The sequence below is a fragment of the Bremia lactucae genome, linkage group LG6 (genome assembly GCF_004359215.1).
Source record: "Bremia lactucae strain SF5 linkage group LG6, whole genome shotgun sequence".
Lineage (NCBI taxonomy): Eukaryota > Oomycota > Peronosporomycetes > Peronosporales > Peronosporaceae > Bremia > Bremia lactucae.
In genome coordinates, this window is record NC_090615.1 from 4151615 (window position 1) to 4164225 (window position 12611).

Here is a 12611-nt window from a genome sequence, read left to right on the forward strand (position 1 = left end):
ATCCCGAGGGATTAATCCCTCGGCAGCCTGTGGATAAATCCCAGGAAGAAACCGAGACATTGAATGTCTTGGTTAATGACGGATCAAGAGTAGGCGCTTATACTCTTGATCTGTATGCGCCTCCGAAGTTAACTTCGGAGATAACTCAATTACCAACCCTAGAACCCAAGCGGTTCTTGAGAGATCTGCATAGTGGTAGAATCAAGCAGATCTGCGTACTCGTCACAGAGGACGAATACGTAACCGATATTCGGTCAGCGGTAATTTTTGCAGAGAACGAACGGGTTCTCAGCAGCTCATCGATGGACGAAAGTGTCCTCGATGTGAAGATCGGATTGAAAGATATACCACTCAATCCTGGAAGTTACTTAATACAATCCTTAAATACAAGTTTTTAATTGATATTAGGGATGTATTCTCTGAAACAGTTCCATGCGAGTTGCCTAAGGATAAAGGCACTCGACATGAGATCATCTCGAACCGGCTCGAAGTACTGTGTCATAAAGCAGTGACCACTACCTCGTGAACAAGTACTTGCGATCGATAAATTCTTTTTTGATCGACTAAAAAGTGGGTCATATTTAAGGGAGTTAACCTCTCCACACAGCCCATTGACCTTCTGCGTGCAAAAGCCCACAGGAGGGTGGCGTATAGTACACCCATTAAAAAAAATGAATGGCGCAACGGTACCGGCTCAAACGCCGATACCTAGAAAAGACGTAATCATAGATGGTTTGTCTAAGAGTACCATCTTTTCGTCTATGGATCTGATGGATGGATTTTTTTTAGATCCTATTGCGTGAACGGGACATCCCGTACACAGCAGAGAGCACTCCCCGTGGGATGGTCTGAGAATGGCTAGTAATGCCACAGGGGCTTAGTAACGCCCCTACAACATTCAACAGATGCGTAACGAATCTGTCGAGACCGGTGCGAGAATTCGCACCGAGTTATTCTGACGATGTATTCGTCCATAGCCGGGCCATGGACGGGAAGACGGACGTGGACGTTCGTAAACTCACGTTCGTCAGGTACTTACACTTATGCGAAAGCATAAATTGTACACAAATCTCAAGAAGTGTATATTCGCTGCAAGTGAAATACCACTTCTTGGGTGTATCGTCGATAAACACGGCGTGCGCCCTGATCCCGAAAAGATCAAGGCAATTATTGACTGGCCAGTTCCGGTCGATGTCAAGGGACTTAGAAAGTTCCTTGGGCTAGCGGCGTACTTGCACAAGTACTCCAGCAATTATGCCGAGATGACAGTTCATCTCTCTTGTCTCTTGAAAAAAGACGATAAATGGTTAGAAAACGCTAATTTTTTATCAGCGTTTATTTGAGGGCATCAAGCAAAGCTTGATGCAATTGCCCATCTTGGCGATTGCAGATCATGACATACCATTCCACGTGGTCTGTGACGCCAACAATTTCGCAATCGGCTGTGCGTTAATGTAATTCGATATAGACGGCGCGGAGCGCGTCGTCTGTTACCTATCGAGTCAGCTGCAACCTGCTGATCGCAATTACCCAGTGCATGACAAGGAACGCTTTGCCATGAAATATGCACTGGCTAAAGTTAGGGTCTATCTTCTCGGAGATAGACCGTTCATCGTATATACGGACCATGCGTCATTACGCACGGCCGTAAACAGCCCACACCTCTCGCAAAGAATGGCGAGGTGGCTATCCTTCTTCGCGGAGTATAATTTCTTCGTGGAATATAAACCAGGACGACTTAACGTCGTCGCTGATGCGTTATCACGCCGACTAAATTTCGAGCCGACTGCGCATTCTAACAGTGAGAATATTCCCACTGTTGCAACAATCATTTCAAGCGTCCCCTCATAAACTTTGTTTGATGACACTAAGAAAGCATACGCAGAGGATAAGGACCTTCTACGTTTAATGGATCATCTGATGAATCCATCCGATAAATCTTTTGAATATTCTACCGGCTTTATATCGATCGTCCTTTGATCGATACACAACACGCAACGGCTAACTGTATTACACAGTCGTTGCCGGTGACACGCCACGTGTCGTCGTCCCAACTCACAATGATTTGCGCTTGCGCATCATGTATGAGTGTCACAGTGCACCAACAAAAGGGCATCGTGGACGTGAGAAAACTTATCTCAACTTAAGTCACGACTTTTACTGGCCCCGCCAGTATCAGTTCGTGCGCAAGTACATTAGTGCTTAGGAGGTGTGTCGATAGGTGAAGCCTGGCCCTTTATCTCATGCACCTCTCCAACCTCTACCACTTCCAGCAGAATGTTGCAGTCCGCATCTATGAACTTCGTCTTCTGATTTCCCGAGACGATCACAAAAAATGGAATCCTTGTTTTTGTAGACAGATTCAGCAAGATGGTACATCTTGCTGCAGTATCAGAGTCAATCACAGCTCCGGGTTGTGCCCGTGTCTTTATCGACACGGTATTCAGACTCCATGGTTTACCCTGGGGGCTGGTCTTCGATAGAGATCCGCGGTTCACGGCGGAGTTTTGGCAATCCGTGTCCCGATCTTTCGGAACACGGCTGACTGTCAACTCCTGATCATCCGATGGCAGATGGTCAGACGGAACGCGTAAATCGCGTCCTCGAAGAGATACTTCAAGGTTACGTCGAATCGTATCCGAATTGGAAGGAGTTTTTACTGTTGGTCGAATTCGCCATCAACAATTCGGTGCATGCGTCTACAACGCATACAGCGTGCTTCGTGAATGGCATACGCCATCCACGCAAACCCACCCAATTAGAGGGATCCTCAAGTTTAAGGGGGGACTCGCACAAGCAAAACCATCTCTGGCTCATGCTCATCACGCGTCGAAGTTACCAATAAGGCGAATGATGTCGATGTCAAAGCAATCGACATCGAAAGAGAGTAAGATTCCTGGTCAATGCGCACAAAGCGCACTTAAAAAGGCAAAACAAATGAGTCAGCAGAGGAATTCCCGCTGGCTCGAGAATCAGTACTCCGTTTCGTACAAGATTCCATTGCTAACGCAGTGGACCGTCAGAAACGGAAAGCAGACAAACATGGAAGAGCAAACGTTCTTTCATTTAAAATTAATGACCTAGTACTACTCTCTACTGTAACCTTACCTAAGCGTGTAGTAACTAATGTAACTTTATTGGGCCTTTCCGTGCACTGCATCGCAGAGGCAATGCGTACACAATAGAACTGCAGCGTAGGATGCGAATGCATCCTACAATTTACGTTGGTCGGCATCGCCCTTCGTGATGAGCTGTCGTCAGCTTATCGCGGTTTCGAGGATCTTCGGATCCGACATGAGATCTCCAGATTCAGCATGAGAATCTGGTTCGTGACCACAAGATTTTTTTAGGAACTCTTGAAAAGGGTGGTCAGACCCGTCCTCGGAAGAAACCTGTTACTGATGGTACGAGAGTTCCGTACGTACTCCATCATGCAGTACGCACTCTCCGAATGGTCTTCCAGCCGTTTGATATGGTGAGCCTGCACCGTCTGCTTTAACGAGCGACGCTTACCGCGCTCGTGATCAAGTCCCTTCTCCAAATCACGGAGGTATCGATCGAGTTTGTCGATCTTCGACTCTAGATCCGACACATGGGTCGGATCTAATTTTCCCTCCTCCGCCACAACCATTGGTGGATTCCCACGTGGTCAACATTTCATTGTGGAACGTATCCAGAACCACCATGATGTGAAGGAACAGCGAACGAGTTATCTTGTTCGCTGGCGCGGCTATCCTCCTTCACATGACTGCTGGGAGCCTCGTTACCAGCTGATTGTAGACGTTAAGGGCCTCGTCCGTCAGTATGACGAGACCCATCCGATGGATCAGAAGGTCCATCGGAAAACACGCGCCCCTGGCGCCTGTAAATCGATTGCAAAACGTCAATCGCATCGCGCATCTCGATAGAGATGCATGCCCTTCCCCAGGGCAAAGAAAGGGAATAGACATCACCTTTTACTCGCTTCGTGTTGTCAACACAACACGGACAGGGATCACCCCACGTGAGGCATGGAAGTCCTGCCTCACGTGACAACCGATGCAGTTCAAATCAACTGAAGCAGGGGTGCCACAAGAACTTTTATTACGACGGCTTACGCCATTTTCATCACCACGCACAGAAATATGTGCAGGTGACGGCACGGAGACGGTGCTGGCGATGAGGAACCATCATCATCGTCGGAATTGAGTATGCTGTAGCGAATGCTACCAGCACGTCTACTCGGATGAGCCCCCTCATTCAAAGGCTCATAGTCAGCCGCTTGACGATGATCAGGCGACTGTTCTGCTCTCCCCGAGTCGGCCATTTCGTCCGACTCGCATTTGTAGTCGACCTCCAAAGAGGGGTCGCATTCGCGTGGTGTATCACCACGTGCACCCGCAACATTTAGAGTTGCGGGAGAAGATGACACAACGGCAGACGGAACGTCTGCCGCAAGAGACAATAATGCGTCGCCCGCGGCTGCATGAACCACAGCCGAAGCGCTGCACTATTCGCATACCGCGTGGACTTGTTTACCATGCGATGGAATTTAAAATGATGGCTCTGACCAATCAACATCGTCTTAGGTTAGGGGTCTTATAGTGACGACTTCACCCAATGACAGTCAAAGTGATTGTCATTTAAGGGAGGGGTGATGTAACGGGGTGTAACGTTCCATGAAATTAACACCTAAAGGTTGTTAATTTATATATTATCTAAAAGGTAGAGAATATTTAATTAAAGAGGGTAAATTAAAAACTGTATTAATATAATTAAGTTCTTCTTGTCTATCTACTTCATACTAACTTAATTATAAGCTAATACAAAACATGTAATAGTCTTATCTGTCTTTCTCTTTGCGCGCGTCCAGCGCTGATTGGACGGCGAAGAAAGTAGATTTAATGGTCTATATCTACCAATGGATAAGCTTTTAAAATATTTCCATGTAAAGTAATATTCTAGCAAGTGTTTTAAAGAAAGTCTTCCTCTGCAAGTACTAGTGTACGTGAAGTGACGTGAGGCACCACTCGCACTGAGGCAGTGCGAAGTGGACTTGTACTAAAGCAGTACAAGTCAGCAGTGCCTCGTTACAATCCGTCACCCTCCCGTGGCCTTTCGCTCACAGAAGATCGGAGAGCTATGCGGAGAGGTTGCCCCCCCTTACATGTCCGCTTTTGACCGATCGATAAAGAATTTATCGATTGCAAGTACTTGTTCACGAGGCAGTGACCACTGCTTCATGACACAGTGCTTCAAGTCCGGTTTGATCCCGATCTCATGTCGAGTGTCTTTATCCTCAGGCAACTCGCATGAAGCTGCTACAGGGAATACACCCCCGAATTCAATCAAATCTTTGTAAAAAGGATTTGTCTTAAGTGACTCCCAGGATTGAGCAGTGTATCTCTCAATCCGAGAGAATTTTTGAAGCGCTTACCTATGATAAAACCATTCACATCGAGAGCACTTTCGTCCATTGATAAGCTGCTGAGAACCTGCGTTCTCTGCAAAAATTACCACTGACTGAATATTCCTTACGTATTCGTCCTCTGTGACGAGTACGCAGATCTGCTTGATTCTGCCAATATGCAGATCTTCCAAGAACTGTTTAGGTTCTAGGGTTGGTAACTGAGTTATCTCCGAAGTTGGTTTCGGAGGCGCATACAGATCAAGAGTATAAGCGCCTACCCTTGATCCGTCATTAACCAAGACATTCAATATCTCGATTTCTTCCTGGGACCTCTTTTCCACGGGCTGCCGAGAGATTAATCCCTCGGGATGCTAAAGTCTAGTCACTTTAGCATTAACGATTTGAGGAACTTTTTTCTCAAGAATGTGGGGACTTATATCCTAACGTCTTCCGACTGTGATTGCATACCACAGTCGGGTCCTCTACGGTCGACTCTCTACTCGACCTAGGATCATCGTGTTGTCCCTTTGGGGCAACCGGTATACTCCTTGAATGTCGCCCGCCAAGCGTACATTCATGTCTCAATCCACTCGACTTATTCGAGTGGTGGACCTTCGGCGCTGCCCCTGCATTCGCACAGCCACCGGCAGCTGACTCCAAAGGGTGATAAGTCATCACACTGTGATCTTGTGCAGTCGTACTAACGACCGTACTGCAAGTGAGACCATCGCACTCACTCGAGGTACATCCACACGCTTGTGGACGCTCCAAGACGTTCAGCAGATGGCCGTCTGATGAACAAGTGGTAGGCATCTTAACGGATCGATGCTGCCAGCTGATCCTTGGCTCGTATTTTCTGAGCCAAGGTAAACCTAGGATGACATCAAATTTGTCATCCAAATCCAGTACGATGAAATCATCATCATACTGTAAATCTCTTAACGTGTAGTGAAATTTCACTACGCGTTTCATTACTGTTATCGATGCGCCTGTCGCTAGACGCACCGTCATCCTCGTTGGAGGGATGTCGCGCTCAACATATTTGAGCCTACGACCCTCTAGTGACTGGCGACGAATAAAGTTATTCGACGCTCCGCAGTCCACTAGGGCTCTGAGTGACAAATCATTTGTCACTTTCAACTTCAAGGTGATGAGGGATACCTCATCACCAGGTGCAGAGACACATAATGATTGTGTGTCTGGAGCAACTTTTGTCAAGAGATTTGCAAATTCTCTTGAGGTTGCTGGATCAGTAGGGCGTTGCGCCCCTACTGACCCCGTCCATTTTTTGGCGGTCCGCCTCGCTGTTGCGATTTCGCAACAACGTCGGATCCGCGACCGTTGCCCTTTTTGGCATACGATCCAAAATTACGTTCAGTACCTCTCAGTACTGGGCGTGGGGCACTACACTCATTAGCGTAGTGTCCTAACTTTTGACATCAATTGCATTTCTGCAATCGCTTATTGTTCAAAAAAAGCGAGATTTTTTGCCTTCGACATAAGAGAGGTCCATAGGTTCTGGACCTCCTAACTCGTGCCATCTTGGAGGACGATATGATGACGAACTAGCTTGAGCCTGTCTCAAGCTAAAGTCCGCCTGTTCCGCAACGAATATTGTTTCTTCAAGCGTGTCCAGTTCTAAGCGGAAGAGGTGGGTCTTTACGGGACCATACGTAATACCTGGCATGAACACTGTAATCAACGTGTGTTTATGAACTGGGTTGTTTGTGATACAACTCGCTAAGAGTCGTATGTGATGGGCATAAGCGTGAACATCACGCTTGCCTTGCTTGAGTTTCAGAAGCTCTGATCGAGCTCTGTACTCATCCCTAGGCTGTTCAAACGTCTGTTAAGCCGGGCTTTATAAGCCTCAAGCGACTTAAGGACATATGGGTCGCGCAACAAAAGGCCTAGTGCCCACGTTTTGGCACGACCTGCCAAATCTGACTGAGCAAATGCGGTTTGGATTTGCTCGTCGACGATGTGACGAGCCCTTATGGCATCGTCCAACTCGACAAACCATCTCAAGAGGGAGTCTTCTACGACTCTTCTATACTTAGTGATGTCAATCTTTAAGGTTTCTGAAAGACGCGTGTGCGTCATCCCAGGTACAGGGGTCTTTTCCTGTTGTAACCTCAACAGTTCTGCCTGTTGAGAGCCTTGCTGATTAAGCAAGAATACCTTCTCCTTCGCCTCGTCAAGCTCATGTTGTATGAACTTGGCGATGGCTGAATGGAGGGCATCTCTGTCCAAACTGGACAGCATGGCCAAGATGGGATCATTCTCTACGGTCGAACTCATTCGTTCGACCGCACTCCTTTCTATGTCACTTAGAAACGTGTAGCTATCACGCGAAACGTGATGCGTTTTCCATTATTATTTAAAAAAAAACATGTCCGTGTTGGATGATGAACTGTGGTCCTTGGACGGACTACAAAGTGCTACCAGGTGCAACGGGGCACTTCTGACTTGTACTGCTTCAGTACAAGTCCACTTCGCACTACCTCAGTGCGAGTGGTGCCTCACGTCACTTCACGTACACTAGTACGTGCAGAGGAAGACTCTCTTTAAAACACTTGCTTCAAAAAGGGTTAATTAAAAACTATATTAGTATAATCAAGTTCTTTTGTTTCTAAATACTTGATACCAACTTAATTATATACTAATTAAAAACATGTAATAAAGTCTTATATGTCTTTCTCTTTGCGCGCGTCCAGCGCTGACTGGACCGCGGAGAAAGTAGATATAATGATATATATCTACCAATGAATACGTTTTTAGAATATTACCATGTAAAGTTATAATATTTAGAGAATATAACTTTACATGGTAATATTCCCTTTTGGATAATATATTAATTAACAACCTTTAAGTGTTAATTTCATGTAACGATAATCACCGTTACAGTGGCCGCATAAAGACGTGCCCACCTCCATGAAGCCTGGCACCAAGTATGTAACTGGGTTTCCTCCTACATGTATATTATTTTCTTTAAGATGGAGCGCAGCTACCTCGCTCATAAAGTCAGAGAAATACTTCAAACTCATAGAATCACTTAGTTCTGTATTACTAAGAAGTTCCACAACTTAAATACTAGTTCAAGGATCTGTCGTTCGTAGAACCAAGTGGCAACTTATTCCCGATAGTATGGGCCTGAGGAAGTTACTATCACTGGTCGTAGCACAAGTCTACTTTAAGATCACAAGAAGAAATGAATTAAAGTGAATTTTATTTCATATTTTAAAAATTCACCTTACCCTTACTTCATTAAAAGTAGATTTCGCCACCAGATATCGATCTGGTGGCGAGGTGTAGACAATTAAACTTAAGACTTATTAATTGTAAGTAAAAACTGCACGATACCGCGTCCAATCGAGCAAAATTTTCGGTCGGGGTACCATGAAAGTCGTCGTTGTCGGCTCCGGCATTGGTGGATCATCTGCTGCCTACCACCTCGTGAAGGATGGCCATGAAGTCATACTTATCGAGAAGAATTCGACGCTGGGAGGCCACACGTATGGGATGGAAATTGACGGAGAGATGGTTGACATTGGCTTCATGATGTTTGGCGATTCCAATCCCAACATCAAACAGTGGTTTAAGTCGCTAGGCGTGACTCAGGAAGACGGCACGACAAAGAAGCGTATTCCCATGAGCCTCACGGTCACATCGGATATAAAAGGTGATCTGCAGTTCTCATCACGTGCGCCATTTAACGGCAGTGCCCGCAACCTTTTTGACTTTCGGATCTGGCGCGTGCTTATTGACATATACAAGTTCACGATGGACCTCATGTCGATGCCTGTGAAAGAAAATATTACCACACGTGAATGGGCCGCCAAAGGCCGTTACTCGAACGTTTTTTTTCGCCATTACTTCCTTGCTTTTGTCTCCATTCTCTGGACAATTCCCAAGCACGACGTCCTGGACCTTCCTGTTTCGCAGTTTCTTCGATGCCTCAAGTCACACTCCAATTCATTATACATACCATTGTGGCAAGTGATACTAGGAGCGCTGGGGCGTCGAACGGATCGTCCGAGGCACTTGTGGTGGTACGTCGGCTCAAGCTACGTTGAGCCGTTCATTAAACTCTTTACCGAGGAGTACAATGGAACAATTCGTTACAACGCCACTGTTGATGAAGTTGAAAAGGGCGGCAAGGCTGTCATTTTAAAGAGTGGCGAGAGAATTGATTGTGACCATGTCGTACTCGCAACCCACGCAGACGAGAGTGCTGAAATGTTGCGTTGGAGTGAGAAGTCGTATAGATCACTGATGCGTTTTCACTACCACAAGAGCTTGATTTATGTTCATTGTGACCCTGTCATGCTACCGTTCTCAAAGAAGGTGTGGAGCAGTTGGAATGTTCTCATCACCAAAGATGATCAGTACATTCTGACATATTGGATGAACCGCATTCAGCGCCTTAACACCAAAAAAGACGTTTTTGTGACCATCACACCTCACGACTATCAAGGCAAACGTCCGGCTTCGGATACAATCATTTCTACTTTTCGCTGGGACCACCCGCGCCTCTTAGCAGATTGTATCCCACAGAATGAAATTATTCAAGAGGATGGCATAACTCTTTCCGGTGCCTGGCTTGGCCGCGGATTTCACGAGGATGGTTTTGTAGCAGGTCGCCGTGCAGCAGCCATCGTCCGCGACTCGGCTCACCAACATACGGTACTGTACGAAGACCCCGATAACATTCATGTTCCTGCCGTCCCTCCTTTTGGTATACCATTTAGTTTTCACCTAGTTGGTGTAACTATCATCTGTCTCATGGGCTGTGGAGTCGCCAAGCTACTAAGCAAGCAAGCTTGATCTTCTCATTGCGCGGCACAATGTATAGAGATCAGGCCTTATAGATGCCTAACAAATTAAAAGTGCCGTAGTGTTCTATTTTCGATTCGCGGAGTAATTTACTTAAGCACAAGCACATCAGTGCAAAAAGGTCGACAGAACTACGATTATCCTTGCAATTGGTAGTCGATGACTCGCTGGTGAATTTCTGAAGATCCTGTAACATCCGGTCTCGCAAAGGTCGTCGAAAGCGTAGAAGGTCAAGATATCGTATTTTGTCCACTTACTGCAAAATAAATGCTTAGCGTCTACTACCAGGATATGCGTCGATTGCAAATCGAACACGTGTATTCGTCAATTGATGCATCCAGAAAACGAAGCAATAAGTTGGACATTTGTGACGTGATTTTTTTACGAATCAACAACGAACTCCCCTTACGATCTTGTTGGTCTTGCAGTAAATGAAATCCATCGTCCTGATTGTCTTCTCGACATTGTTGCTTAAAGAGATCTCAGTCGCTGCGACCAAGTTAAAATCTCGAAAGGCGGCTCAAGATCTAAGTGAAGTAGGTTTCAAGAATTACGTATCTTCGTGGACCTCTGTTATAGTCCTCTAATGTAATACTGAAAAAGCCTGATGTTCTTGGTCAATCAACAAGTCATCCAGGACAATTAGGTTGCGAAGTTTCGATTCGTGTTAGATATAAACAAAGAATTTATTACAAATTTGTGTTAATCGCCATTGTCGCGAGTTTACTTACGTTTCTCATCACCCGATGGACAGCGTGCACACCCTTATAGCATTTTGGGATCGATGGTAATGACAGCACATTGTGAAACAATCTTGTTACAGTTATCCCAATTAATGGGAGTTCCATTCATTTGACGGAATTGGAATTCACGTTTGTGAAAGACAAGAGAAGAGCAAAGTAAGGGATCAGCTGAAACCGATTAGCGCTGCATCTTACCTTGGATGTCGAGAGCTGAATATATCGCATCTTGTGGGGCTCTGTTCGGGGAAAACGCCGTTCTCGGTAAAAAAAAATGAAAATATCTCCCTGCTGTCCTTGCGTAGTACAAGTAGCTGCCAACTGCAATTTCAAGTGTATTGGGGTGTCCGTTACATAAATATTATTTCTTTTAAGAGGAATCATAATTATTATTTCCGATGAGAGGAAATATATAAAGAAAGAAGACAAAATTATTATCTTTATTAATAATTTAACTTAATAGTTCCAATATTACCAAATTGGTAATATTGACGCAATAAGACTTTAGTTCTATTGATTGGTTGATTTAAGTTTAATCAACCGCCAATCGTTAAAAGACGCGATTGTGCGGTGCGCAATTAGGCACCCTACATAGTTTGTTAATAATATAATATGGTCAGTAGTATAAATAAGATCGTTACGTAGGAACTTATTACATTAATACAGTTTTACTTTTTCTCTACTTTGAAGCCTTAGAACCAACTTTTGGTAGCTAAGACTACCTATCCCTGTAATCTTCCTCTGCACGTCGTGTACGCGAAGTAACCGAGCCACCCCACCTTCACTGTAATCAGTGTAGGCTGTCTAGTACTGCTAACAGTATTAGTAAAGTGCACCTGGTAGCACTTCAAAGTCCGTTCAACGGCCCACGCACGTTCAATCCAACTTGGACATGTTGGATGATGAAGGAGGGAGCTTTCAAGCCCCTCAAGAAGGCTATCACGCAACGGGTGAAATGTTTACTTATTGAGTGACCTTGAATGGAGAGCCATCGAACGGATGAGTTCGGTCGTAGGCGAGCCAGCCGTTTGCGACACTGTTCACTCTGAACACAGATGAACAACAAGCGGCCATAGCCGAGTTCAGTCAACACGAACTCGACGGGGCCCCATAAAAGTAGCCTTGCTTCACCAACAAGGCTCTCAGCACGTGGAGGTGTTAAAAGAACAGGGTGCTCAACAGTCGAAATTGGTTGTTGTTGTTGAGATGGCAGCATTTACATGCTGTTAGCGAGCCGACGCTTCGCGTCGACCTGAAAGCTTAAAGATAGAAATCTCTAAGTTTAAGGCAGTCGAAGGCGACTCCATTTGAGATGGTTCGTCGAATTAGACGACGCCATAGAAGCTTGCCGCATCAATGATGATGCGACGAAATTAAAATTTGGCATGTCTAACTTAGCCAGACGTGCCAATCTTGGGCCTTAGGGCTTAAGCTTCACGACCCATTAGATTTTGGGTCGTATGATGTCTTTAAGACCCGGCTCAGGCAAACATTTGAGCCACCACGTGCCGAATTCAGGGCTCGAGTTGAGCTCCTAAATTTAAAGCAGGGCAAACGGGACCTATATGCTTATCCAGCACACATGATACCTAGTCAGTTGTATTGTGAGTTTATCCAATTGATGAACAAACACAGTAATTGTTCGA

General features: G+C 45.5%; 1 protein-coding gene across 1 annotated transcript; it reads left to right on the plus strand.

The window, feature by feature from the left end:
* Window positions 1-8788: 8788 nt before the first annotated feature.
* CCR75_003744 (uncharacterized protein) lies at window positions 8789-10216 on the plus strand (the record flags this gene model as incomplete). The annotated part of the gene is made up of 1 exon (XM_067961837.1): window positions 8789-10216. The coding sequence occupies one exon, from the start codon at window positions 8789-8791 to the stop codon at window positions 10214-10216; it is 1428 nt and encodes a 475-aa protein (XP_067817995.1).
* Window positions 10217-12611: the final 2395 nt, after the last annotated feature.